Raw genomic sequence first — 27,558 nt, forward strand, 5'->3', positions numbered from 1 at the left:
GAGGCTGTGAGCATTAGAGGAGCCACTGAATTTGTGACCCTCAGGATGGTGCCTGACACACAAACACATCAAGGCCGGCAATATGGTAAGAACTTCCTGGAGACAACTGGGCTTTGAGAACCAGGTGGGTACGAGACTAGGCAAGGAACCCTTGTTGAGTTTGCAGGGCGTGTCAGTGTTGCTGGAGAAGGGGTTGTGATTGGGTGAGTATGAACCAGTCAGAACCCACTGCAGCAGTAGCAGAGGCCTGACTTGCTTCATACCTGAAAAAGGCCCTTTCTTCAGGACATGGATGTCCAGTATTGTCCTTTGGGCTATGTCTCTGAGTCTTGCTGTGATGGGCAAAATCCTCCACTCTCTTGGTCTCCATCTCCCCACCTATATTTTAGGGAATTAGGTTAGACTCCGTGGCTTCCCCAAGACCACTAAGGAGATTTGGCACAAAAGACAGTAAGCCCTAGGGAGGGCCCTCATCTTCTGGACCATTAATGCCAAGCTAATGAGTGACAGGTTGTGGGGTGGGGGGTGGGGGCTGCAGGGATGAAAGGCTGAGTGCTTCTGGCTGGCTGCTAGAAGAAAGTTTGTTCCACTTATCCCAGCTCATATCCACCAGTGCCCTGCTTAACAGATAAGGACCAAGATGGCCCAGGCCCAGGAGGGAGGTGACCTTCTGGATACAAGATACATAGGACAGACCTAGGTCCCTGTAGCTATTAGTACAAGATTGAAGCTTAGGCCAGGCTGTGGGTGTTCAGGCACACCTTACCAATGCCCTGGGTCTCCCTTGGGACAGTAGAGTTTCTCCTGGATGAGCAGGGCTCTACCCTGCACCTCTGTGCCAATCCCTTTCAGCTGTTCTCATGGAAGGCAGGGAGGATAACCATGGACGAGGCGTGATGTGTGAATCACAAAGGAGAGCCTGGGAGATGAGAAGAAGAGAGCAGACAGCTTGAGGCCCAGGGGACTAGGACCTGAGGGCTAGAGGTGGCACAGCACTGGACGTGACTGGCTGGGCAGCAGCCAGGAAGGGGACTTTTGGAATCGCTGGCTCTCCAGCGGTCTCTATCCATCCTTTCTCCTGGCCAAGTCTCACCTGGAGATACCAGATGCAGATATCAGGCTTTGAGAAGTCTCTCTCCCCCAGCCCCACGAACCTCAGCCTCTTCAGTCATACTGAATAGGGTCTTGAAGAGTCCTTTCTCCTCAACATTTCTGCTTACGCTGAAAGCTGACCTCTCCCGTCTTTAACTACACCACTCTGCTCCCCACTACACACGCGCAAAGCCAGGGGCCCAAATGAAAGCAGGAAGACCAGGTTAGAGTTTCCAGATGGTTAGGTCTCTTAAACGTAGAAGGAGCCAGCAGGGAGAGGTGTGAGGGAGATGGGCATGTAGTCTCTGGAATTCCCCTCAGATGAGGCCTTGTCATGGTCCCTTATGGAGCTGAGGGGACAGGTCTCTTTCATATCCCCCAGGTAGAAGCCAAATTCAATGACAACACTGTTCTCTGATGGGCACTGGCCACTTTGAATTTTATTGTGACAGTAACATCCGCCATACATCTGAACATCACAGTCAGCTCTCTCTCCCATCCTCAATCACCCCACCAGGTAGTGAACAGTTGGGAGAGGGTCTCTATTTCTCTTCCCTGGGACACCCACACCCAGGCCAGGTCACAAAGCCAGTGAGTACAACACCCCGACTCTAAGCCCTGTATCTCACTGTAACGTCTGACTTCTGCCAACTCTGCTTTCCCCAGATTGACCTGTATGCAGGAGCCCTGTTTGTCCAAATCTGCCTGGGCTGGAACTTCTACCTGTCTACCATCCTCACACTCGCCATTTCGGCCCTGTACACCATTGTAGGTATGGGTTCTGGGGACCCACCAGGAGTCAGGGATTTGTGCAGGAGAAACCTCACAGCACAGGAAGCCCGATAATGTCCAGTTCACAGGTGGTCAGGTGGGGATCTGGGGCCTGGCTAACCGCTCAGGTACTTTGGTGCTGTTCACCCATCTGCAAGGACAGAGACCCACCAGCAGCTCTGGTGATGAGGTCAGACTCTCCTGGGATGCTCACTCCAGCAACCTTGTTTCTTGCAGGGGGCCTGACCACTGTGATATACACAGATGCTCTGCAGACGGTCATCATGATGGTGGGTGCTGTCATTCTGGCAGTCAAAGGTGAGGTCTGGGGGCTGGGCATGGGTGGGTTGTCCCTCCACCTTGAAGAGCTCTAAAGGTTAATCCAAGGTTGACATGCCCCACTGTTGGCTTCCTAGGCTGATGGGCTGCTTCCTCCCACCTACAGAAGTGCAGTGGAGAGGTGCTGACTAGCCTCCCTCAGGGCTGGGCAGGCCCCACAGCAGGCAGCTGTGCAGCACACAATTAGCAGACCACAAAACTGCTGAGGTGTTTCCTCCAGTGCTTAAAATCTTGTACAGAGTCCTAGGAGGTGTTGCTGTCTCCTGCCAGACAAAAGCCTGCAGGGAGGGAGGTGTGCTGGACAGGTAACACTAGTTTAGAAACAGAGAAGGGAGTTATACTCATGCCCTGGGAGGGAAACAGGAGGGGAGGGAGGGAGCAAAGACTGGTCTCAAAGTAGGTGGCTTTAAAGGTGAAGCCTCAGCTCAGGCTCTGGGCCTTCTCAGAGATTCCTGGTGAACCAGACCCTAACCTACCTGGGTTCCTAGCTCCACAAGCTGCTGGGAAAGGGGGCCTGGGAAGATGCCAGAAGCTGCCCTACACCCAGGTGTGTTCCTCCCCTCACCCTCCGGTAGCAACACCTGTATCTCTAGGACCTACTAAAGGTGAGGGACCTAATGGTCAGATACAGGCCGGACGAGGGGGCAATGACTACAGGCACAGCCAGGTCTGGCTTGGTCTTGCACCACCCAACCCTGAGGTAGATAGGACATGTTCTGAACTCAGAGGAAAGACCCCTGGCCTGAGCCCTACCTGCTAGGCCTGCCATAAGGCTCTGAGGAGCCTCTGCCTTCCTTCCCTGTGTCTTGGAAGGATGGGGCCACAATGCCAGCAGTGTCTTAGCTCTAGTGAAGTCACAGCCTTCAAAAGTCTATGTCATGGCTTCAATACTTGATGACTCAAACACAGAGAAAACCACTTCCACCTCCTTGAAGGGCCAGTCCAAAGACTGGCAAAGAACCCCATACCCGAGGCCAGCAGGCTTCCAGACACTAGCCATGAATTCTGCTGGCCTACAGGACACTGTGGGCCCATGTGCAAAATGCTTACTTAATAGTTATTTTAAATACAAATAAAATACTCTATTTCACCTTTTTTCTTTTTTTAAACCTCAACCCTTCCTGGAGCAGGAAAGATGAGGTAGGGGTTCCAGTTTGATGCATGAAGTTATCTGTGAGATGAGGGTAGGAGAATCCTGGGAGTCAGGACCACCCAAAACCAACCCACTCTGCCCAACCGTCCAGCTTTCAACCAGATCGGTGGTTATGAGCAGCTGGAGGCGGCATATGCCCAGGCCATCCCCTCTCGGACCATCCCCAACACCACCTGCCACCTGCCGCGAGCAGACGCCATGCATATGTTCCGGGACCCTTCCACAGGAGACCTCCCGTGGACTGGGATGACCTTTGGTCTAACCATCATGGCTACCTGGTACTGGTGCACTGACCAGGTGAGCACCAACATTGCCCACCCCCCACCTGCTGCCCTCTGGGGTGGGGTTGGGTCCATCTAGGCTGCTAGGGTTCTTTGTGGTCTCGGGCCCTGCGCTTAGAGTCGGATAGGGCCCACTGGCTGCCACCTGCCCTGGCCTTTAGGTGCTTTGACTGGGACAATTTGGAGTATGGGATTCCGAAGGGACTAGGATGTTCCTCAGTGGCCCTGAGCTCTGCTCGGAGGCGAGTGTTTCGGGTTGGTCTTGGGCTCCCAGGATCTGGTAGCACTCTGGGTGTTGGGCTACCCTTGGGCTGCCAGTGGTGGGGGCCTGCTGTGGCTGGGCTTGCTTTCTTGGAAGAGCTCTGGGCACCATCAGCAGCAGGCCGGTAACGTGGAGGCCCTGGGGTCCTTGAGGTAGTGCTTCCATGTCGGTGGAAATGCTGGCCCTGGAGAGAAAAAGGAGAGTGAGCTCCTGGATGGCATGGTGGGAGAGCTAACAGGACTCTTGCTGCATAACCAGACAGAGCCTGGTTTGCCCCTGACACTCATCAGAGGGTTTAACCACTCAGTACCTCAGTCTCCTTATCCGTAATATAGACTGGTTCTTCCCTTTGTGCCCCATTCCATCTGTAAACAGGGTTAGATATGAATGGGGGACCAGAGCGGGTTGTTGGTGGCAGTGTCTCCATCTGAGCCTGGATGTCCCATGAGGATGAGGTCATTCTGATGTCTCCTCATCATGAAGTGGTGGGCACAGGTCCACTGACGATCACTGATGACTGGAGCCTCTGCCTCTTGCTTCCGTCCACTGGGCAGGCCCGGCCCAGCCCCACGTCTCTGGGTAGAATGCCATTCGGAAGCATTTCCCGTGAAGGCCAATGAGTCAGCATCTATCCTGCCCTCTTGGCTGAGTGAGTGCAGACAAAGGAGCCCAAGAGGCTTAGAAAAGGCCAATCAGAAATACAGAGGATGGTCCCTGCTGACCCTAGGTGGCTACAGCACCAGCCCTGACTCCCGAGTCTCACCTTGAACCAGGTTTGCTACAGGATACCAGGTCTTGGTATTAAGACACAGACCCTGGGCTCCAGATGACTCTCACTGGTACCTGAGGGTCTAACTGAACTCTCCCCTGCATGCTGAACTACACGCCTTTCCCTAGCTACAGGTCCACCCACAGTATTGACCATTTTGTCATCAAAAGCCAATAACAGGTTGGCATGCTGGGACATTCCTTTAATCCCCAGCACTAGGGAGACTGAGGCAGGCAGATCTCTGTGAGTTCAAGGCTAGTCTAGTCTACACAGAGTTTCAGGTCAACTAGGGTGACATAATGAGATCCTGTCTTTAAAAAAAGAAAAAGAAAGGGGAGAGAGAAGAAAAGAGGACAATAGCAAATGAAACTTAGTGGGGCTCTGTCACCCCTCCCAGGCCTCACTGCCCCTGGGTATAAAGCAGAAGGGCACACAGTAGGCCTCCTGGGATCCTGTAAGCATAGGAGGCTCCTGATTTCTGTGCCCAGCTGATATGTGTGACCAGAGGTGAACAATCTTCCTGTTGGTCAGCAGCATTTTCTAGCACAGCTGTGACTATATATCAGCTAAGAAGTTCCATGTGCACGGCAACCCAGGGCCCTGAGGCGCCAGCCCAGCAGCTCCCATACCAAAGCGGCCAGCCATACTTGGTTGGGTGGTGGTGATCCATGTTCAGATCAGGGGATGCAGGCCTGAAAGGTGAAATGGCCAAGCCAGGCATGGAAGCACACATCTCCCCAGGAGGGACAAGCAAGCTGGGGGTACCCTGTACTCTTCTCTTTACTGTTCACTAATACTCAGAGACACCTGGGACAGCAGCATCTGTCACAGGGCCAGCTGCCCAGGGTCAGTGTCAGCAGCCACATGTGAAGGAAGTGAACAGAACAGCTATTTCCTATCTGAGAGTCAGGCATTGACAGTGAGTAGAACAGCACAAGAAAAACACATTTCAGAGTTACACTTGTATAACCTGGTGAAGAAGCTATGCCATCAGAACATCTGCTCTAACCACCATCACCCAGAGATTCTGCAAGTGCTGGCCCCACAAGGCTGCTGGGAACCTTTGTGAAGCAAGGTGTATCAGATACACCCAACCTCCCACTTTCTCCAGAATCAAATCCAGATGTGGTGACCTATACCTTAAATCCCATTTGGGAGACCGAGACAGAGGGATTGTTGTGAGTTCAAGGCCAGCATAGACTATATAGTTAAGCTCCAAGTCATCCTGGGCTTTACAGAGTAAGACCCTGTCTCAAAAACAGAAGGAAAAAGTTCAAACTAGCAGCAGAATCAAATATCAAATCTGAGGGGGGACTCAAATGTCCTGTTAATGTACCCACCCCCATTCTGCAGATCTGGAAACTGAGACCATCAGGATCTACCTAAGGTCATCAGAGGAGACGGTGCTCTCAGGCACCATCTAACAACAATCACTACTTCTGAAGTACAAGAAGCCTAGGTTTAGGGCTTTGCCTGTCATATAGTCAGTATAACTTCTGCTCCCAGGATTTATAGGAATGTCTGTGTTAGGAGGGTCCAGGAGGTGTGGGAGGCGGGGGTGGGTTGGGAGTCTGGCACACTCAGGCCCCCTTGGCTCTGACACACACCAGGGAGCCCATGCTTCCTGCTGTGTGGAGTTAAAAGACCACTTCCTTGGGATAAGTGTAGCAGAAGGGCGAGCACTCTGGTGGGATGTCATCTTAGGTGGTCTAGGGATAATAAGACTGCATCTACCTTATGTCACCTCATGAGGCCAGCGAAGGAGATGCTGATACAGGCATCCGCAAGGCTGAGAGTTTTCATGTCTTTTCCCCTGTGTCCCAGGTTATTGTGCAGCGGTCCTTGTCTGCCCGGAACCTGAACCATGCCAAGGCAGGCTCCATTCTAGCCAGCTACCTGAAGATGCTCCCCATGGGCCTGATGATCATGCCAGGCATGATCAGCCGAGTGCTCTTCCCAGGTAGGATGGGCTCTGTGGGATGCCATGCCTGCAGCGGCAGGACACCCAGGGCTTTAAGGACTTAGTCTACAAAAGCCACTGTGACAAAGGAGGGATTTGCTCTTGCCCAACATGGAAGAGAAAGGGATTCTTTGTGTCCCTTAGGAGCACAAAGAGATCTACAGGGAGGCAGCTTAGTATAAAGTTCAGACAAGGGGGACTCGCATTTCTGTGAGCAGCCATTAGGCCTGGCTGCAGAGCAGGTTCTGTACCTTCCACCTGGCCAGCTGATCAGACTGTGTAACTCTGGGTATGTGGGAGCTGGGAACATGTGGGAATGTGTGTTTTTAAGGTTGTTGTGGAGACTCTAGGACTGAGAATCCCCAGCCTACTAATGGCCAGCCACATGGCCCTGTGTAGTTCCACTCTTCCCCATTCATCATCTCGTCTGTACAGGGGTGTCACTGCAGCCAAGGATACAATGTCCCAGGACATGGGCATTTTGGGCTCTTGGGGTAACTACAGAACATCTGGGGATGAGGGAGCAGACCCACCTGAGCCTGCCTGTCCGTGGGGCGTTGTGCCTGTATCCTTGATGTGTCTACATCTTCTCTGCTCCGACCCTGGGACCACAGGGGCCCACTCAGGTGACCACCAAAGGTTCCTCTGGTTACATGAGGGGCACTCAGCTGTCGCCGGGGTGGGTGGCCTGGTCCATTGGCCATCTGCTCTGAGTGGCGCCTCTGGAGAGGTACTGATCTCTCCCTCACTTCAAAGTACTCATCTGACATGGATGAGGCCACTGAGGGTCGCCGGTGGCCAGGGCCAGGGCCAGAGCTGCCTGAAAGGCTGTCCTGGTCACTGAGGGTCACGTAGTCATCATCATCATCATCATCATCATACAGCCCATTGGGGAGTCCTGTCTCCAGGCCATCAGGGTCATCCTGCATCACAGATAACTGCTGCTGCTGCGGGGCCTCGCTTTCGCTGGTTGTGCTTGGTAGCCTGGGGTCTATCCCATTTGGGGTTGTCTCCTTTTCTGGGGTATCCAGGGCCCAGCCAATATCACTACCATCCTGGGCAAGTACGCTTGCCACAGGGACTGTCCGGGGCTTAGGTACAGGAGCCTGTGGTTCAGGGTTCCCCTGGGGGAAGCCATTCTCAGCTGGGACCACATCCTGGGAGTCCCTGGGTGCTGGGGGAGGGCATGGCTCTGGGCAGGGACGGATCCCCTGGCTCTGCTTCCATAGCTGGTGCTGGGTGCTGGCATGGGCTGTGTCACGAATCTTGATGCGGTTCATCTGGTTGGGTTGAGGGTTCCAGATGTTGGGATCAATGATGTTGATGTAGCCCAGGATGTCACTGCCAGGCTCTGGATCTGGTTCCACCCATGTGGGCAAATACTCAAACATATTGGCCCTCTCCAGGTTGAGCAGCCCTGGGTGGACAGGTGGGAGCAGCTCAGAAAGATCCCCTGGGCGCTCAGCCACTGCAGGGCCCCGCGGCCCAGGGGGTCTCGTAACCTCCTGTTTGTCAGAGGAAGTCTTGGCAATCTCATCCACACTCTTGGCCTTGACAAGTGCATACTTGGGGTTGACAAGCTTCTTGGCCACGGTGCCCGTGGGTACCAGGGGCACCACAGATGGTAGCACAATGGGCTCTGGCTCTGGCTCCTTCTCCATGGGGATGTCCTTGAGGCTGACACTCTGGGACATAAGGTACAGCTCCTGGAACTGCCGGTCAAACATCTCTACTACCTGACCAGACAGCACAGAGATCACATTCCGATCGGTCCTTGCAGCTGACCATGTGAAGCTACAATATAAAGGCAGGATAGGTGGTCAGGTACAGGGCACATGTGCCTACCTGATTTACTGAGTGCCCCTGGCCCAAGGCAGTGGCCATCTACAGTGCATACTCCCCCTGGTCTGAGGCAGTGAGCATCGGCAGTGCATACTCTAGCTGGGGTTTGTCAGACTGGTCACTGGGCCCGAGGATAAAAACACAGTTGGCATGGGGTAGGGAAGGTGTCAAACCTGAGTCTGGGGGCCTGTGTCTAGCTTTTCCTAGCAAACCCCTGGGGCTCTTCTGGACTCATGAAGGCAGCATGAAAATGCCTACTGCAGCCTCAGGCACCAGGAACTACCCAACACAGTGGCTGTCACTGGTATCTTTTACTGTCATCAATCCAAGAGTGACTGTGGAAAATCTGCCCTGCCTTGTGATGGTGCAAAGCTGGCTCTGGCCCTGGAGAAGGCTCTTAGCGTGACTTTGTAGAGGTCTTGAGCAAATTCACCGTGACCTAGCCCACCCTACCCCTGGGCCAGCGATTGTGTGGGATAGAACAACAGCCTGCTAGGACAAAAGGCCTCCCTGACTGCCTCCACAGACGGTGGGTGGACCCAGTCCTGCACACAGCTCAGCAGTTTTGGGAGCAATGAACTGGAATAACCAGCGTGTCACATGCAAGGATTAAGGGCAGAAACCACCTGCAAACCAGAAGCAACTCCTCCCCAAGTGGCAGAGGAGAATCACCTGTAGGAGCCACACACAGCCCGATCTCCATCCACAAACATGAACTTCTGGGCCAGGACACCCTTGAACTTGGTGGCTGATCGTGTGAAGAACTCGGTTCCCCCGCTGCTGCGCACCCTGAGATTCTGTGTGGGGAGACAGGGAGGCAGAATTAGACAACTACAGACACTGACTTCACAGGTGGGGCAGCAGACTGTCCAGAGCCTGGAGGCAGTTTGTAGGGATCGAGCACCAGGAGGTGCAAGGAGGAGAAGGGTATCTGGACTGTAGGGCTGCACAAAGGGGATGGAACCTGGGTCTTACACTTTAACACATGCAGGGTCTTTCAGGATGACTGACCACAGGCCTCTCCCCACTCTTGCATCCCATGTCACTCTCCCTGCTGAGCAGGCTCCCTCGAAGGCACGCAGGGAAAACTCTCTCTGGAGATGGGGCATGGTCTGGCTCCAGGGACGGTCTCATACCACACAGTCACCTTCAGTCTCTACCACACAGCCTGGCTTAGCGCCAGCAGGGGAAACCCTCAGAGCCCAGAAGAGCTCACGGAGGTCCAGAAAGAAAGCAGAGCCACAGACTGCTGGCCTTTCTCTTCAGTGCAGCGTCTCCAGAACCATCCAGAGCGGGGTTGCTACAGGACCCATTGCTGAGACCAGGGGACACAGGGACAAGGGAAGCCTGACTGAATCTAAGCATAAATGGACTGCCAACAGGTAGGGGCCTGGGGTCCATCTGGCTTACAGCTCAGCAGAGCTTCCTGACTTGTCTGTTCCTGAGGCTCACTTGGTGGGAGCTCTGGACTCAGACACTGGCTGGTGACACAGTCTTTGTCAGACTGAGCCATGACTTGCTGTCTGTGCTCTCTCCCACTCAGTGGTTCCAGGTTACTAACTGCCCACATGCTCGTTTGTTCACTGACCCCTGCTGAGGCCCCAGTGGCAGACAGAGATGGCAGTGACAAGGGTGCTACTGTGGAGGTGGCAGTGAGGCAGGGAGTCAAAACAACAACCTGGAATGCCCAGAAGCAGAGGAGTGAATGAAGGTAGGGGCTGGGAGGCTCCCAGGAAAGGATGACAAAGTGGGGCAAGGTAGGAGGGCAAGCGCCCCAAGGGAGGGATGCAGAGGCCAGGCAGCGGAAGAGCAGGCTGTCTGCACTGCTGGGCCTGACTAATGAAAGAGGCCCCGCTTGCTTTGTCTGTGGGCAGCAGGAACCATAGAGGGCTCGACAGAGTACACATTAGACCTGTATGTCAAAAGCAGTGCTAGCATGTGGGGAGGATGCACACATAAATGGGCATACAGGAGGCAGAGAGCAGGGAAGCTGGTGCATACAGGGAGGCGGTCTGAGTGAGCATGCCACCCACTGTAGTCTCCTAACCAGGGATTGCTATTTCCCAGACTCCACTGGTGCCCCCCGAGTACTGTCCACAGAAGTTGACAGGGGTGGCTCTGGGTGAGTCCCCACATGATGTCCACCCAGCTGTGGGGTGAACAATTAATTGTCTTGTTGTTGGGCTCGTCCTAGAAGGCAGATAAGCTGTTTCCAGGGCCAAGCTCACTCTGGCCCCGCCTGTCCACAGGCCTGCCCACAGCCAGCTCAGCAGGAAGCTGGCCAGGGCCCAGGACAATTAGCACTCGTGACTTTGTACCTGACACACTACACGCTCAGGGACCAGAGGTTGGAACAAAGACCTTAGAGGCTTTCCCTGTCGCCTGTGCCAACCACAACCCAGCTGTGTGGCGTCCTGTGGTCTCACCATACAATACTGTGTGCTAGGGCCATGCACCTCAACTAGGCAGCTAGCCTGCATACTTCTTTCACAGGTGTCTGTCTACTCACGCCAAACTTTTGTCGTTATGGAGGGCTCAGAAAGCCATAACTTTCATCTCGGAGTAACTCAGCCATGTGAGAGGCAGGCCTGTGACCTACTGTGTGATACCAGCCACGTGAGAGGCAGGCCTATGACCTACTGTGTGATACCAAACAAAACCCTGGCCTCCCTAGGCTTTAGTTTCCCTGTTTGCAGAGTGGGGATTGGCACTGAACCCATCGGCTCATCCACCACTGGGGCTGGGCAGCAGGCAGGGGCTTGCATCAGGCCCCCCACCCTCTGCCTCCTGGTTCCTGGTAGCCTCGCCCCATGGGCCTGGCCCAGATGAGGTAATGTCTCAGGTGTCTGGGCTCGCGTGAGCAGAGGTGGAGGATCCCACAAAGCTGCATTGTCTCAGGTCCTGGGATGCCCCTGGTTGGGGATGGGCAGGCAGGTGGAGGGTCCTTAGACTCTTTCAGACCTCCATAAGGCACAATGGAGTTGAGTTGGGCAAGGCAGAAAGTGGAGGTGAGTCAGGCCGCTCTGGCCCAAAGTGCTTGTGGTGGACACCAGGCTGGGGTCCACTGTGCTGGTCTCCATCAGGCTTACCCGGGCATTCTGGAACTCTGGACTATGTGACTCAGACATGGTTCCATATACTGGCTGAGCCTCCCCACACCTCAGCTTCCTCAATGTAGCATGTGCCTGTCTACCTGGGCCACCTGTAGCTTGGGGCTGAGGGACCTGCAGGGAGTTGTGGAAGGGACTGAGTTCTCACTGGGGACACTCTGGGATATGAACTCTGTAGCACATCTAGGGTAGCCTGGACTGTTCAGGGAAAGCAGACCTGCTAGCCATACCTGCTGGCCAGCAAGGGAGGTGATGCGCTTTTGTGTCTCAATGTGATGTAGCAGATGCCACTCCTGATCTTAGCAGGGTAAAAGTATCAGTCAGCCATGCCTGGACCACAGGAAGTGCAAGATGAGTTGAGGTAGGAGGCAAAGCAATAGCTCACCCTGCACCTCTCCCCTTGATTCATGAACAAACATGCTATTCAATGGGAAGTCCCTCGTGAGCTGGGACTTACCCAGCTCTAAGCCTTGGTGTTAGTACTCCAGGCCCTTTCCCTAGGTGACTGACATGGTAGGCTAGGTCACTGTCGAGTTGTACTGACACTATGATGCTTAATATCAGCCCTGTCTCTACCTACTTGATGCCAATAGTACCCTGATTCATGACAGCTCAGTGAGGCGAGCCTCTTGGCTCCCAGATACAAGCCCCATAAGTGGCCCTGGCCTAACTATAGAAGGTAGAACATGAGTTTACTCAGGAAGGGACGGAGGCTGGGGTCTAGCACCCCTCTTCCCCTCTACTCTCCTCAGCAACCCCAGCTACAGCCTGGGAGGACATAGCTTTGGTCTTTGGTCTTTGTGCCCAGTCAGGTATCCCCACCATGTGTCTTCCCACGGCTGTCTGATGGCTGGTGTTTCCTTGCTTACTGGCTATGCAGTCAGCTCAGGTGGCTGCTGGTTTTTCCAGTTTACCTACACAGGCCAAGGAGTTTTTCACATCGATAGGTCCTTCACAGCTGTGGCCTGGCTCCCACTGGCTCACGGGTAGCTCTTAGCATTGGGGTCACCCCAATATAAGACCTTGTCACTGCCCTGGCCCTATGACTCTGGGATGGGATAAGGCCAAAAGGTTAGGTACTCTTTACAAGGCCTACTGTCCATTTGTAATGTGGGGGATTCATGTCCTTACTGCCTTCAGGGCCAGTAGATGGTGGTCCCTCAAGCAGCTGGGGCCCACACATTGGAAGAGGCGATGTATGTCAGTCCCCTTCATATGGGGACTGGGAACAGGGTCAGTCCTGGTACTAATATAACTGCTGGCAAGAACAGATAGCTCCTACCAGACCACTATTTTGAAAAAAACTGGAAGCCACCTGGCACTCAGAACAGAGCTGGGCTGTGTTAGAAGCATTGTCCCTAACCAAAGGAACCTCTGAATCCCTTATGCCCATCACAGTCTCCTGTGCTCTGCACAATAGCCCTGCCAAGGGCTGGAGAGATGGCTCAGCAGTTAAGAGCATTGACTGCTCTTCCAGAGGACCAGGGTTCAATTCCTAATACCCACATGGTGGCTCACAACTATCTGTAACTCCAGTTCCAGGGGACCTGATACCCTGATACTCTCACACAGACATACACATTGGCAAAACACCAACATACATAAAATAAAAATAAGTAAATTTTTTTTGACAAAAAAAAAAAAAAGCCTTGCCAGAGGGAAGGCATGGAGATGGGCCCATTTTCCACATGAACAATAGAGGCCCAGAGCCAATAACTACCTATGGTGTGATGACAGGGCACTTGATGTCTGGTGCCTGATATCCCATTGTCACAAATGTGACCCTGCCACAGCTATCTGTATCTTGGGCCTACAGGCTCTGGGGCAGGTTGGAACAGGGTTGGGACAGGGCAGTGGGTGGCTGAGAGCAGCCCATGGTTTACCAGCACAGGAAGTGATCCTGAAACACTGAAACAGGCCCAGACCCAGCCAGCTCACATCAGGGAAGTTGGCCAGGAGGGCAGGCTCTCCACAGTGACACCTGGCAGGGCTGTGCTCACAAGAACCTCTGACCACTTGCCTAGGGCGATGGTGAGGCTGGTACAGATGAGAATTAAGAAGCTGGGGTCACTTATTGCCCATGAAGGTGTCTGGCTCCTAGGATCATGTCTTTTAGACATGGTCACCTTCCCAGAAAGAAAGGCAAGAAAGAGGGTGTGACTGGACAGGCTATTGAATCCAGTGAGCTGCCCTCCTGGCCGACGATCCTGCAACAGTTAAAGGGTAATGGTTGGGTGGGACAAGCTTCCCATAGCCCCTGTCTTCACACCAGGCTGTCAGCTGCCCACCTCCTCACACCAGGCTGTCAGCTGCCCACCTCCTCACCTTACTAGCCTGAATTGCCACCGGAAAGCAACTCTAGGAGCCAAGTCCCACAGTGGGCAGTGGGCAGGGAGCCCACGTGGACAGCACCAGAGACAGGTCTGTACTTTCCTTGTCACGGCAATTTCTTACTGGCTCTTAGGCACAAGTTATACCTTCCCTTAGACCTCCTTATCTCTCTTGTGAGAGCCTAGTCAGAACAGCTACAAGTGTCTTGTCTCAGATACCCTCATAAAGCCATAGGCAGAGAGCCTTATAACCATGGAGCCAAGTCCTACTTCTCCCCAAGTCCTATGGTACAGACAGCCTTAGACTGAGGAGACACTAAGAAGGGGCCTTCAGACACTCTGGGGCCAGGGCCTCCAAGCAGCCAACCTGGGTGAGGATGCCCCTTGGCAGCTATAGGTCCCAATTCTTGTCTGCCTCTCTTAAAAGGGTAATATGTCAAGTGACATACGTGTTAAGCACCACCAGTGTGTCAGAAGCATGGGGTGGGGACCTTCCTGAAGCTCCTGGATATGCCACTGGTCCACAGAGCAGCCAAGTCCCAAGTCATCTTTTTTGAACTTGTACACAGTGGCTCTTTCTGGCATGAGCTGTCTGCCACCCCAGAGCCATTTCCAGGTGCTAATTACATGCCAGGCAGGTGTGAAGCTTAGGGTCAACCTATCAGGAGACCACATGAAGAAGTCCCTGAAATTAGAGACTGGTAGCACAGCAGAGATCTCACACCCACTTGAAAGGCTCCGCAGGGGGCCTTGACAAATGCTGACAAATTACAGGTTCCAAGCCCTGCCGTTGTCACCAGCCCTGTGTGCTGACCATCTAGAATCTGTGTTCCAATCACAGGCCTCCAGCCTGGGGCAGTTGGCCTTCATCTCTAGTTTATTGGCAGTGACACCAGCACTGTTTCATCTACAAAATGGGAATGACAGCTCCATGCTACTCAGGTTGTCAGGAGTTTTAATGAGTTAAACTATGGGAAATGGCTTGAGTAGTCACATGCTGTGAGAGACCAGCTGGTTCTGCAGACTTCTCTATACTCCATAGCTGCTAGGGGATCTTAATGGAAGCACTTAGACACACGGGTGGATTTACCTAGCCATCAGACCAATGAAATCTTGGAGCCCAGAGTGGTAGGCAACAGGATTTCAGACACAGCAAAGCAAAGCCAAGGAACCAGGTGCTGGCTTTCTCTTCTCCATCTTTGTTCCGCTGTGTCTTCTTGCTTCGAAGATCTACCCTACTCTGCTTAGGGATCTCAAGTCCATTTCAACCCTGACCTTGGCATGAGAGTGTTTCTTGTGTCTGAGCCAGATCCTAAAACCAGCCAGCAGAACTGATGAGATAAACTGGGTCTAGTCCAGTGAAGGACTTCCTGAGAGTCAGAGCTCAGCAGGTGATACGGTATGAGCTGCTTATGGAGACAGTGAGCACATACCTGTCACCAGAGGTATGTAGGCAGACAGGAAACCTATGTGGCATGGCTAACACAGTATCTGGCAGGCGCTCTGGCACCTGTTTGAAAGCATTAGATCTGTGTTTATCTTATCTGCCTGTTGGAGGTAGTAAATATCTTATCCCTCAGGGCATTCAAGTTGTGTGACCACCTGGCAGAAAGCTCCAGGATGACTGAACTCTGTTTGGTATAAGGCACTGTCTGCAAGACAATGTTTGTTGACTGACTAAATGACTACCTGCCCTCCAGCTGCCCAAGCAAGGGACGACGGCTCACCTTGAGGTGCCCCAGGTGCATGCGGGCCCTCTCACACATGTGCAGGAAATACTTGACATTACTCTCATCCATAATGATGTACACAGCCACCCTCCTCTTGAAGCCAGCATCCAGCAGATCCTTGAAGATGTCCACATCGGTGAACATGTCCATGACCACAGCTATCACCTGGGAACAGGAAAAGACTGGGTGGTTTAACAGCACAGCAATGAAGACAGCACCCTTGCTCCTCCCAAGCCACAAGCCTATGAAAACCTAGCTCCAGTAGTCCTCAAGGCAGAAGGTGTGGAGAGGAATGCAGACATGTCAGGAGGGTGCCGAAGGTGAACCAAGATCGGGGCAAGGTCTATGTCACAGTTCCACATGTTCAGCTGGTCCTCAGGGCCTCCTTCCTCAACCACATTGGGATTCATAGACTGGTACTGACACCAAGAAGTTCCAGTGTGGCCCTGAGAACAGCCAGGGGCTCAGCCCAGGAACCTGCACTGGGACCCTCTTGGGTCAGATTCAACAACAGCTATGCATGCGGCCCTTCCTGACTCCTGGAGAGGCTGAGACAAACCAGGCCAACAGATGGCATGGCCACCAACTTGATACCTTGCTTTAGTCCTGGACTGCTGTAGACTATAGCAGGATGACATTCTGGACCAGACAGCACCCACATCAGCATGTGTTCTACCTGTCACTTGCCAACACCTATGCCCACGACAGGTAACTTCCACTCTCCTGAATCTAAGGGCAGGGCTCCAGAGGTCAAAGTATATCTATCCATATCTAACCCGTTCAGAGAACCAACTGTCTCAGTTCCCCAACAACCAGAGGACGGGGTCAGGACTCACAGTGTGGACCTGACCTTCAATAGAACATAGTAAAGACCAGGGATGTTCCTAACTTAGGTGACAGCTCCCTCCACTACCCCTTCCCTCACACTAGCAGACAGTACCTAAGGAGCTTTGCAGAGAGAGGTTCCACAAGTCCCTGGAGAGCTGTGACAGTGGCTTACCCCAGAGCTGAGCTAAGGAGTGTAGCTCAGCATCTTCCTTCAGTGAGATCTGTATACACAACGTAACAAGAGGCTACCTGGAGCCTTCTGGGGACATGTCTGCACGCCCACAGTGAGCTCACTAGGCTAGCTCCTACAGGCCCATCCGGGCTCCTCCCAAGCCTCTGGCCCCTGCTGATGCCTGTTGCTCATCTGGCACAAAAGTCCAAACTCCTAAGCAGGAAGCTCTAGGCCTGTCCTGCAGGGAACTTCTGTGTGAGCCTAAGTTAAACCCTTAAATGACTCTAGGCTCTTGTTTTCTCATCAGCAAAACAAGATCCCATTCATGAAAAGCAAGCACACTCAGGGCAATGCACATTAATCCAAGGGGCCTCAGGGATCCCCACGAGCTGCCTTCTTCCCAGGCCTCTGATGCCTGACTCCAACCTCTCACAAACAACAAGGTGAGGTCCCAGCACAGCTGGGCAAACTGAGGCCGATGAAGTCATGAGGCAAGTTGAAGCACAGTGAATACTCCCCACTCCCAGCTGTGTGGGGCTGTTGTCTGGCCCTCCTTTGACCCTATGGTCTTCAGGGCCTGGTGGTGCTAATCTGCTCAGAATAAGGGAGGCTGAGCCCTAGAGATCCCAGTCTTCAGAGGATAGCTACTTAACCATCGCATGGGCATGGGCGTGGGCACGGGGTAAGGCAGAACACAGTGTCAGCACGAGATGAGGAAGTGCTTTTCATTGTGGAGTGGGAAAGGGGAGGTGCAGTGGAGGAGGACCTAAGAGCTTCCGGCCCAGCACATGCTTAGCAACAGCCAGACACTGCTGGGGACAAAACTTCAGCAGGTGGGCTCCTGATGACCTTGGCGGACTGACAGACTCTGAGTGGTAGTGTGGGGGAGGGGAGCTGAGGGGAGATGTTCCAGGGATCTCCTTGCCTGGAATCCCACAATGTCCCCTTCGTTAGGCCACTCCTAGGCAGGCAAACAGCTTCATGTACTGCCCTGGAAAGAAGCCTGACCTGGGCTGGCACACTGATCCCTGGAGGTTCTCCAGCCCATTGCACCCCAGATCCGTCACGGCTGGTTCCAAGCTGTGGGCACCATGGAAGATTGAGATGTGCCCCAGCAGGACAGGGACCTGGTCCAGAAGTCACAGGCTGCCAAGGTGGACTTGTTGGGACCCATGCCCCAAGGTGGATCCCTGACAGGGTCCCATGGCTGACTCTGGCTCTCTTTAGTTGTTGGATTCTGTCCCTAGGATGGTGAAAAGAAGACTAAGCAATTATCAGCTAATAATGGAGGGGAGAGCTGCCTGGTGCTCCTAAAGCCTTAGATGACAATGGAAATGGTGGTGTGCACATTGGTAGGTGAGGTAATGCTGGGAGATTTCCCACCACTGCCCAGCACCTCACATCTTGGCCTATCCATGGCCAGGTAACAAAGGTTCCTTGAGAGCTCCTGAAGCATGTTAGGTTATACTGGCTTTATAGATGGGAATGCGGAGGCAGTTAGTGACAGAGGCTGAAACAGGCCTGCCCCTGCCTTGCTCACTCCTACCCAGCCTGGGATGTCTAGGATTCACAACTCCTAACAACAATGCCATTACCCCTAGATCCCCACAAATGCTGCAGTCAGCACAAGAGAGGACCCTGAAGCACTATGCTTCACTACCAACTAATTAATTCCCTGTTTCAATGGTCTGGCTCATCTGTGACACTGAGAGCTCATCAAGGGGTGTTGTGACTGCACAGTTCTCAGGGAATTTCATCTATCAGTGAGACAGGAGGTATGGCCCTGGAACTCCTGCAGTGTCCAAGACTTGGTACTAGCTACCTCCCATCTTTGGCCCCTCACTTTCCACATCTATGAAATGGGGTGGTGGATAAGCTATCAAAACCTATCCTTTTTGATGTCCTTGCTGAAGCACCTGCTTTTATGCACCCTAGAGCTCTGCTCACAATCCAGTGGGGCCTGTGTAAGCTGGCTGGAGCATCCTGCCATGTCTACAGTCTGTGGAAAGACAATACAGTAGCTGTTCCTCAAAGAGACTGTAGGCTCCAGCCCTGACAGGTACTGACACCAGCCCACGGTTCCTAACACCCACAGTAGCTTTTTCTAGGCCCCTTGTGTTTTCAAACTTCACTTAGAGCAAAGCGTCCTCATGGGACAGTGGATGGACAGGTTTACCCACAAGTGCCAGAGAGGAGGGATGGGTGAGGCAGCCAGCTGATCTGAATATAGTTGAAAACTACTGGGGTACTGGCCAAGCCTCTGACACACCTCTCCTGAGAATTCTGACCCTAATGATTCCTTTCCCCCAAAACATCCTGCCTTAAGCCTTCTATCCAGGCTGTCTCCAAGGTCATTTGCTGATTCTGCCCATCTTCGGAGAGCTATTCAGGGCCCCTCGAGCAATCAGCTGGCAGCTGGGTAGCTCACTCATGGAAAGAAACATGTAAGGCTGGGAGAAGGCCCCAGAGGTCAGCTAAAGCAATATGTGGTCCTCATATAGGACTATGGGAGGGTCATGTCTTCCTAGATATGACAGAAGCCATTCTGACACATGAGGCTTGTAGATAATCTGCAAAAGACACTGCCTAGGTAGTGGGCAAGGAAGCCTGAACCAAGTTTAGGCAAACTTCTGCCACATATAAACAGCCTAGGCTCCCTATCCCAAATGCTTGGATCTGTCCATGTGGCAGAGAGTGGCATAATAGCAGGAAATGCATCTGTATCCAGAAGTGGTGAAGCTGGGGGTGGAGGGTTAAAAGCCTATTCTGCGCCTTCCTAAGAAGGGTTAAAAGCAAGACTTCACTGTGTTCAGCTGGGCCTGGTACATCAGTGACAGAGAGAGGCTTATTTGCCATGCTGAGGACCTGGATTCCATGCACAGCCTAGACCCCACTCCACCCCCAAAATGTTTGTTTCCAAGAAATTTCACTGCATTCTACAACAAAGCTCTAAAATATTTAAAAGAACATATATATACCAGCAGCCTACAACACAAAGCCCACCGTTTCTATACTATAGAGAATCACTATACAAAGAAATGGGAAAATGAGACTGAAGGGGCAGGGCAAGGTGGCACACACCTTCAATTCAAGAACAAGAGGCAGAAGCAGGCGGAGTTCTGTTGAGTCTGAGGACAGCCTGGTCTACAGAGTGACCCTGCTTAAATAAGTATGTAGAAGTATGGAAGAAACAAATCTAACATGAAATGAAAATACATGCTGGATGCATTATAGTAGACTGGATATCATGGAAGAATAGTGAATTGAAGGCATGGCAGCACCAAGTATCCAAATGTCACATAAAAGGAGACTGAAGAAACACAGCAAGCCATCAGCACCTGGGGTAAGCTTCAAGTCTAACAGAGGGAAGCTGTCATCTCAGAGAGAGAAATTAGAAACATATGTGACTAACAACTAAATTTTACTTCTTCACTTGATAAGAATGGAAGTCCACAGACTCAGTGACACACACAGAAGAGATGGGAAGCTAAAGCACATAGAACCGAATCACTCAAAAATCAGCAAATTAGACTCTTAAGAATAGCCGGAAGGAGGAACCGAGCCAAGCTGACATCTCACCAGAGCCTGAGAGAAGAGACAGTGAGCAACATCTTTCAAGCACTACAGGAAAACAAACTGTCCACCTAGAAGTAGGTGGCAAGGGAAAAGGACTTTCAAAACTAAAGATGAAAGAATTTATTCCCAACAGGCTGTGCACGGCAGCAGTCACCACTGTGTATGTGAAGAAGCTGAGGCTTGGGGACTGCAGCCAACTCCATGGTGGGGGCCCAGTGCTTCCCTCTCTCTCTCAAGGTATAAAATGGAGACAGAAGAATGACTTTCCTGCCTACTTGCCTTCTAGTAGGGGGACAGGGAATCTTACTTCTTGGGATGAAGGGGTCTGATCCCAGCCACAGAAAGAAGAGCAGGCCACCAACATTCACGTAGGAAACCAGTGTCACACTTCCCAAAGAAAGTCACCGTCCAGGGCCACATTCTTCTCCCATTGTCAGGATCATGTATCCTTCCTACCTCTGACTCCATGCCACCATGTTCCAGAGCCCACTTTATTCTGAAACAGACGGGCCTCAGCCTGTCCAACACTGCCCTGCCTTCCTGGGTCACTTTCTCACTCCAAGACTCAGTTTCTCTATTTGCTATGGTAGTGTGAAGATAGGGGAGATCTCTAAGTACTTCTTTTCCAGTCTGAAACCCAACTGCTGTTTGGGACCATGCTACCTATTAGAGGATGGCTTCAGCCAGCAAGTAACAGACATGAAGCCATGCTGGTCACTCCACAGGCCCTGAACAGAGCCCAGGTGTGTGAGTGCTGTTCTGAGACTCCATGCATCCCAGCAAGACAAACCTTCTCTCCATTCTGGGGCTTGGTGAAGCTGAAAATAGTATTATAGTCATAGAGTGTTGGTGACGTTGACAGGACTGCCCTGTGTGGCTCTTGGTGACTATAAAGATGGCGAGAGTGAGGGAAGAGACCTGGCATTCACTGGACGCAGCTTGGCACCACATACCACAAGACCACATAACACGCTGAGGGACAACTCATGCTCTCCTATGGTCATTTAAATCTCACCTGGACTTTGACAAGCAGGTATGTGTCTTACTGAGGTTGGTCCAGTACGGCAGTGAGGAACTCTCAGGTGTGGCCAGAGACAAGACAGAACTGGGCTTGGACCTGAGTCTGCCTGACACTAAAGCTGGTCCTCCCCACACCCCACATGGAGTATACCCTGGAAATTAGCAGCCTGTCTGGGGGCCTGTCCAGTGGGGGTCAGCCATGAACCCTAGTAGCGGCCACATGACAGGCAATCTTGGGCTTCTCTCAGCCCAAAAGATGGCCTTTGGCTTCAGGGTAACTTTCCAAACTACCATGACCAAGAGCTCCACAGAACATAGTCCAGGCCCTGCCAAACCAAACCCAAAGCTCCATCCTATCTATGCTTTGGTCTCATTTATGATACGAGCAGGTAGCAGGGTCCTCTCCTGGAATAGCAGGGCTCCTTCCAGGTAGAGCACCTTGCCATTAAGATGCAGGTGCTTGCCATGGGGTGGGGAGCCTTGCAGAAGTCTGGAGCCAACACCTGGGATTATGCTATCTGATGGCTCCCACCCCAACAGGTGCGGCCTGGCCTAAGGCAGGAGCTGCTCTAGCAGGCACAAGGCAGCTCCTGGCCCACAGGAGCTTGTTTGGGGGGCTATTTTGGTGCAGTCATGTGCCTCCAAATAAAAAGGACACACCCTGAGGCATATACTACTAGATGTTGTCTGCAGACATCATTGTGCTCACAGACTTTGACAGCAACACCACTAGATAGCATACATGCCCTTACAATACTGTGGAAGGCATACAGGCCAGTAATGACTGAGCCTTCACAATGTGGTGTGTGGCTAGCCTGCAGTGGTGAGGGACATGGTCCCCAGAGGGACTGGGCATAGCTATGGCTCCCCATTCCAGGCCCAACATGACCAGCTTTCCTCCAACTCTGGCAGCCCAATGCCTAGGGGCCCAGGAGCCTGTGAACATGCTTTCACTGCCCTGAGCTAAGCAAGCAGGGGGCAAGGCAAATGAGTCCACTATGGGATGTGGTTACACAGAGCCTGCAGCACAGATCCTCCAGTTCTCAGTTCTGAGGCTTTGGGCAAATTGCTCACCCTCTCTGAGCCCCACCAAGCCTTGGATTCCTTCTTCGGACAATGGAGGCAACACCTACTTTATAGAACTGCAGCAAGGATGACACAGAGCAGATAAAGTGCCTATTCAGCACTTGGCATATAGTTGGTATTTAATAAATGCCTCATTAAGCTGCCTTTATTCTCCAGGAGCCAAGTGGCAGGCCCGAACTCCAGAGTGTGAAGGCAGGGATTTGACAAGAAAGATGTGGGGTCAATCAGGCATCATGAACCTTGGCTCCTCTTTCTTCTTGCTGTGTGGCCCTGGGCAGGAAACATAACTTCTCTGGGCCTCCATTTATAAACCCTGGCTGGAAGACATAAACTTGGACCTAGTTCAGGGCCAGCACCTGACACTTCAGCTTCCTTCTGTGTCCTCCACAGTAACTTGGGGAAGGTATGACACATGATGCCCCTGGGACTGGTAAGGGGGTTAGTCCTTGTCAGGGTGGGCATTGGGATCGGCTGGAAGATCCTCTGACTGAGGTCCAACCCCACCCAGCCTCACCCTCTGGAGGCTACACTTGCTCTCATCCCTCCCAGGCGTGATGCTACAGGCCTCTGGTATGCAGCTGGAGCCCAGGGGAGGTTCCTCCCAGCCTAAGGTTGGGGGAGGGTTGGGAGAGGGCAGATAGGGGCAGCCTCAGAGGGGAGCTAAGACTGGCCAGCAGTACAGAAAGCATAAGCTCAGGGTCACACAACCAAGAGAGTATGATGGGACCCCACTCTTCCCTGTCCAGGTGAATCTAGCATCTAGGCAGCAGGTGGCAAAACCAAGGGAACCCTTCTGAGTCCTCAACTCCTGTACCCACTTCACAAACAAAACGGCCAGGGCCTGGGGAGGAGCCAGGACTGGTCCAGTCCTACAGTGGAGGCAGCACCCAGGCCTATTCTCACACTCCTGTTTCTAGTCAGACCCTTCTAGTCTTCAGAGAAGGGAGGATGCAGCAGAATAATCCTGACAGAAACATGGCCACCAGGGGTGGCTGAGGTGGCGTGAGTTGAGTGTGTGCTGTGTCATTTCCTTGCCCCAGGGTCTGTCAGTTGTGCTGACTACTAGGAGAGTGACTCAATGCCAGCAGCAATGCTGCAGAAGCCCCCATGGAAAAGGGCTAGTCAGCACCCCCCCCATTCCAACCCTTGGAGGCTGGGGTTCCCCTAATACTTGCATAGGGTGTAAAGAGGAGGTGGGCGAGAGGGGCAAGAGGTGACTCATGGTGGAGATAAGACAGAAGAGCACCTATAGGGAGGAGCAAGGAGAGGGCGGGCAAAGCGCTCTGTCAGCACCCACTGGCATCTGGGCCTGCCCCAGGAGGCTGGGAAGCAACAGTAAGGAGGTGAACACTCAGGCCACCTAGGTCAGCTGCTCCTCCCAGGTCCTGCTTGTCCCTGCTACCAGATACCATACTTCTAGGTAGGTCCCAGAGTGCAACAGGACTAAGTGACCTTGGGCAGGGACAACTAATGAGTTTGGTCTCAGTTTCTCTATGTGAAAAAAGAGACAGATAACACTACCTGAGATTATAAAGTGCTCATACTCCACTGAAGCTATTATTACAGCCTACCCACATATTGTGTGGGCCATAAGACAAAGATCAGGGAACAGGAACTCACATGGGTCCACAGGGGAGGGGCCTGGCCCAAGACAGCACAGTGGGGGTGTGAACAAACCCTTGATCTGTAACTAGACATGCCCTCTGTCAATCAAGGCTCCAGGTGTAGGAAGCAGAGGGCAACGCCTCTCCATGACAGGCAGCAGAAGTCACCCACTCTGGTGCCACATAGACAGATGGGGCTCTCACTAAGATTATTGTCTTCCTGTCACTGTAGACAGGTGCCATCAATAACAACCTTGGAGGAGTGGGATTGGGTGCAGATGAAGCTATGGGTCTGCACAGAGTGGATACATCTCAGCTGTGGGCATATGGACAGGAAGCTCTAAGGGTACAACTTGGCCCCAGGCATCCCTATCTGTCCCTATCACTGGCTGGCCCTGTGTCATTCTGTCTGCAGAAGATTAGAGTAGAGCCTGTAGCTGTTCCCAGGCCAAGTTGGAAAGTGGAAGCTGCCTCCTTCCTGCTGTGTGAGCACTGGCACAGCAGGTCAGGCCCCAGTCAGAGTCTTTCTTCCTCCTCCCAAGGGACTGGGCTCTGCCACAAGTGGGAGTCACTCCAGGCCCTTTTAGGGGCAACAGATTCCCAACTATTCTCAGGTGTCCAGAGGATTATTCAGTCCTTCCTCCTTCCTGCCACCCAATACCCCATCATCACAATGGCTAGAGATGCAATTTGTACCTACAGACTAAAAACTCTCCGCTAGTGGCCCTGTGGACAGAGCCTCCACTGGAAAGCTGAGCCAGCTTTCTGAGCCACCTCAGCTACTGACCCACTTTTGGTCTCTCTGCCCAAGAGCTCCCCAGGCCCTGTCAGCCAGATGAGTCCCCAGGGTAGATATCTGGCCTTGTATACTGACTGCCTCATTCTGGACCTGGACAGTGAAGGGGTCAGACCCAGCAGGAGCACTCTCACTAACCCTGAAGACAGACCTGCTCCAGATATATCAGTTTGCTGGGCTACCTTGCCTGTCAAATCAGGCACACTTCCACTCGCAGTCATGCCCACCCAGTAATGGCTTGGCTGTCTGTACAAGCAGTGTACATGGCTTCTCAAGACGTGTGTCAGTATGTCAGTGTGGAGCAGTCACCAAAAGCCAAGGCACTGTACAGCCCAGTCAGTGGCTGCCAGCTAAGGGGATCCACACAAGGCCTGAAAAGCCTCGTGATAGGAAACCACAACCTAAAGTAACCCTCACCTCTTCCATTGGTGAGAACCTTTAACAGGTAACGCCAGGCTCATCCAGACACTGTCTCTGGCTGGACAGCTGCTTTTACTGTAGCACTCAGAGAAAAGCTTGGAGGAACACCAGCAGCCACTTAACACAGGCCTCCAGACCAGCCTCCACGTCTCTCCCCCAGACCCCTGCCATCAAGCTCATGTATGTGGGAAAACTTCTCTCTGCTAGTGGATCTGAGATGAGACAAGGAAAGGAGAGTGGATGAGAGAAAGCCCGGATTCCGCCCACACAGCTCATGCATTGCATTCAAGGAACTCAGAAACACTCCAGGAGAGCTCAGAAGCCCATTGAGCCTGGAAGCCCAGTGCCACCTGCTAGATGAGGTGGACATTCAGCTGCTGATCGCCGAAGGAGGCAACCAAGAAGACCTCTGTCCTGGGCTGTCTCTGTCCCCATGCGTGCTGGGTGAATGGGGTCTCGCCGTGGCGCCTCACCTTCTGCGCCTGGCTGATCATCTTGCGCACCACCTCCTTGATGTGCGGTTGCCCGTCGATGGGTGGCTGCATGTAGACGCTGGCCCGGGTCACACCTCGGTAGGCAATGGTGTCAGGCCAGCCCAGGTCTAGCTGCGGAATGGAGCGGTCCGATTTCTGGGGCCAGTACTCCAGCGAGGGCTGCGGCTCGGCCGTTGCTGGAGGTCCGCCGGCTGCACTAGTATCCTCGCTGGCATCCGCGCCTCCGTTGTCCTGGAGTTCGGGGCGGCGGCCTGAGACCCGTGGGTCCTCAGAGCCCGGATCGTACACCTCGATGGCCTCCACGATACGCGAAAGCTCCAGCTCCGAAAGAAAGTCGCGGATGTTCTCGCGCTTCAGCACCTCGTAGAAGGCGTCGCGACCCCGGGCCACCAGGGCCTCCAGGGCCAGCCTCTGCTCCTCACTGTAGAAGAACTCCGGCTTCGACTCGCTGGAACGCCAGTTCACGTGGTTGTCGTCCAGACACTGCACCTGGGAGAAGGCCATGGTGGCCCTCGCTGTGGGAACGCGGCCCGACGGGCACCGCGCTCTCGGGCTCCGGGGCCTCGGCGCCTCTGAGAACCTGAGGGAATCAGCAGTAGACCGCAGTCCAGGTCAGAGGGCGGGCGGGGGCGTGGCGAAGGAAAGGGGCGGGGCGTGGTGAGGGAGTTGGAGCCGTCCACGGCCGCGGTTCTCCTCTCTGGATCCGCCAGAGGTTCGCGGAGTCGTGGGAATAAGTTGGGGCTTACCGGGAACCTCGCCCCAGTCAGGAGTAAGAGCCGGGACGCAAGCCCAAGTGGCTCGCAAACCCGGAGGAGGGACTTGCTTACCGAGCAGGTGGCGCCGTACAGACCGGACGACCCGAGGAACCACAGGCGTTGGTGGTGGCAGCTGGCTGGACCGCCGGTGACTAAGGGCGGTCCTGCCCACCCCTCCACCTTTACCTGGGGTCACGTGCGGCCCCGGGGGCGGGGCCGGAAGCTGATTCATCTCCCTCAGACGGCGCAAGACAGGACAATTTGCTGCCTCAAGCCTCACGGAAGCCTTTCTCCGCCCCCAGTCCTGCTGGCGTTCCCGGTCCATCTCTAGCCCAGTTCTGTCTTGCAGGTGGGATGCTCAGCTGTCCAGTTGTAGACGGAAGGTTGGGTCATGGGCCGAGGCCCGGCTCCACCTCCAGCTGCTTCCACACTCTTGCTCTCCATGTGCACAGACCACATACAAATTAGTCCTGAGCCCAGCTGCCTGCTGGGATCCTACCTATCATATATAACCTGGTGGAGCCGTGCGGCAGAGAAGGGTGGAGAGGACCAAGCTGTCCTCAGACCCAGCTCTTGGCAGTCCCCCAGTAATGGAGAGCATCGTTTTCACATCTGAGGGCAGAGTGTCAGGTGCAGGTTGGCAAAGCCCATTAACCTCTGCAGACAGAGGGCTCCTTCCTGAAGCTTCTTATTTCAGGACACCAGACCAATACTGCCTTGTCTGTCTAGCCCATCTGCCATCTCTGGACCAGATTGGAGCTGGTTTGAGTCCCAATGGACCCTGGCCTTGACCTACTGAGGACTGGCTCATGGCATCATTGTATCCCTCCAGACATGTCCTCACTGCCCATTTTCCTGTGAGGCCGTCTTACCCTGCATCCACTGCCTTTGAAAACTAGTTAGAAGACCCTTGATCATTGATCCCCAGACTCAAACCCTTCACCCCTAACCTCTAAGTTCTCATCCACATCAGGCCTTACACCATGTGAACACTGTGGTTCCATACCTTGCTCTTGCTTGGCACTCTTGCCTGCCTCAGGCACCTGAATCACCTCCTTACTTCCCATTCCCAAGGAGCAGAGAGGGGCAGTGCTGTGAGTCTTGGAACCCCAGCAAAAATGTGCTGGCCCTCAGTTTATCCTCTTGTTCTTACCACTGCAGAGTGGTA

General features: G+C 53.4%; 2 protein-coding genes across 3 annotated transcripts in view; one reads left to right on the plus strand and one right to left on the minus strand.

Annotated features, from left to right (window-relative positions):
- Positions 1 to 27,558, plus strand: part of Slc5a10 (solute carrier family 5 member 10) — a 47,005-nt gene that overhangs the window by 8,335 nt on the left and 11,112 nt on the right. For both annotated transcript variants that reach the window (XM_076936685.1, XM_034506033.2), the window contains exons 6-9: positions 1,759 to 1,864; positions 2,101 to 2,181; positions 3,447 to 3,652; positions 6,492 to 6,627. In XM_076936685.1, coding sequence (XP_076792800.1) covers positions 1,759 to 1,864; positions 2,101 to 2,181; positions 3,447 to 3,652; positions 6,492 to 6,627 — 529 coding nt within the window. The remainder of the gene's footprint in view (positions 1 to 1,758; positions 1,865 to 2,100; positions 2,182 to 3,446; positions 3,653 to 6,491; positions 6,628 to 27,558) is intronic.
- On the minus strand, positions 1,503 to 26,541 carry Fam83g (family with sequence similarity 83 member G). The gene is made up of 6 exons (XM_034506030.2): positions 26,463 to 26,541; positions 25,615 to 26,215; positions 15,637 to 15,804; positions 9,142 to 9,266; positions 7,161 to 8,421; positions 1,503 to 4,082 (listed from the first exon to the last, which is right to left on the minus strand). The coding sequence occupies exons 2-6, from the start codon at positions 26,137 to 26,139 to the stop codon at positions 3,720 to 3,722; spliced, it is 2,442 nt and encodes an 813-aa protein (XP_034361921.1). The 5' UTR covers positions 26,140 to 26,215; positions 26,463 to 26,541; the 3' UTR covers positions 1,503 to 3,719.

The sequence above is a fragment of the Arvicanthis niloticus genome, chromosome 6 (genome assembly GCF_011762505.2).
Source record: "Arvicanthis niloticus isolate mArvNil1 chromosome 6, mArvNil1.pat.X, whole genome shotgun sequence".
Classification (NCBI taxonomy): domain Eukaryota; kingdom Metazoa; phylum Chordata; class Mammalia; order Rodentia; family Muridae; genus Arvicanthis; species Arvicanthis niloticus.

Excerpts from the sequence above, each read along its gene's own strand:
- Fam83g (XM_034506030.2), bottom strand. The coding sequence starts at position 26,139 with ATGGCCTTCTCCCAGGTGCAGTGTCTGGACGACAACCACGTGAACTGG. Across the intron at positions 15,805-25,614 it reads TGATCAGCCAGGCGCAGAAG|GTGATAGCTGTGGTCATGGA; the intron begins GTGAGGCGCCAC and ends TCCTGTTCCCAG. Across the intron at positions 8,422-9,141 it reads GCTGTGTGTGGCTCCTACAG|CTTCACATGGTCAGCTGCAA; the intron begins GTGATTCTCCTC and ends TTTATATTGTAG.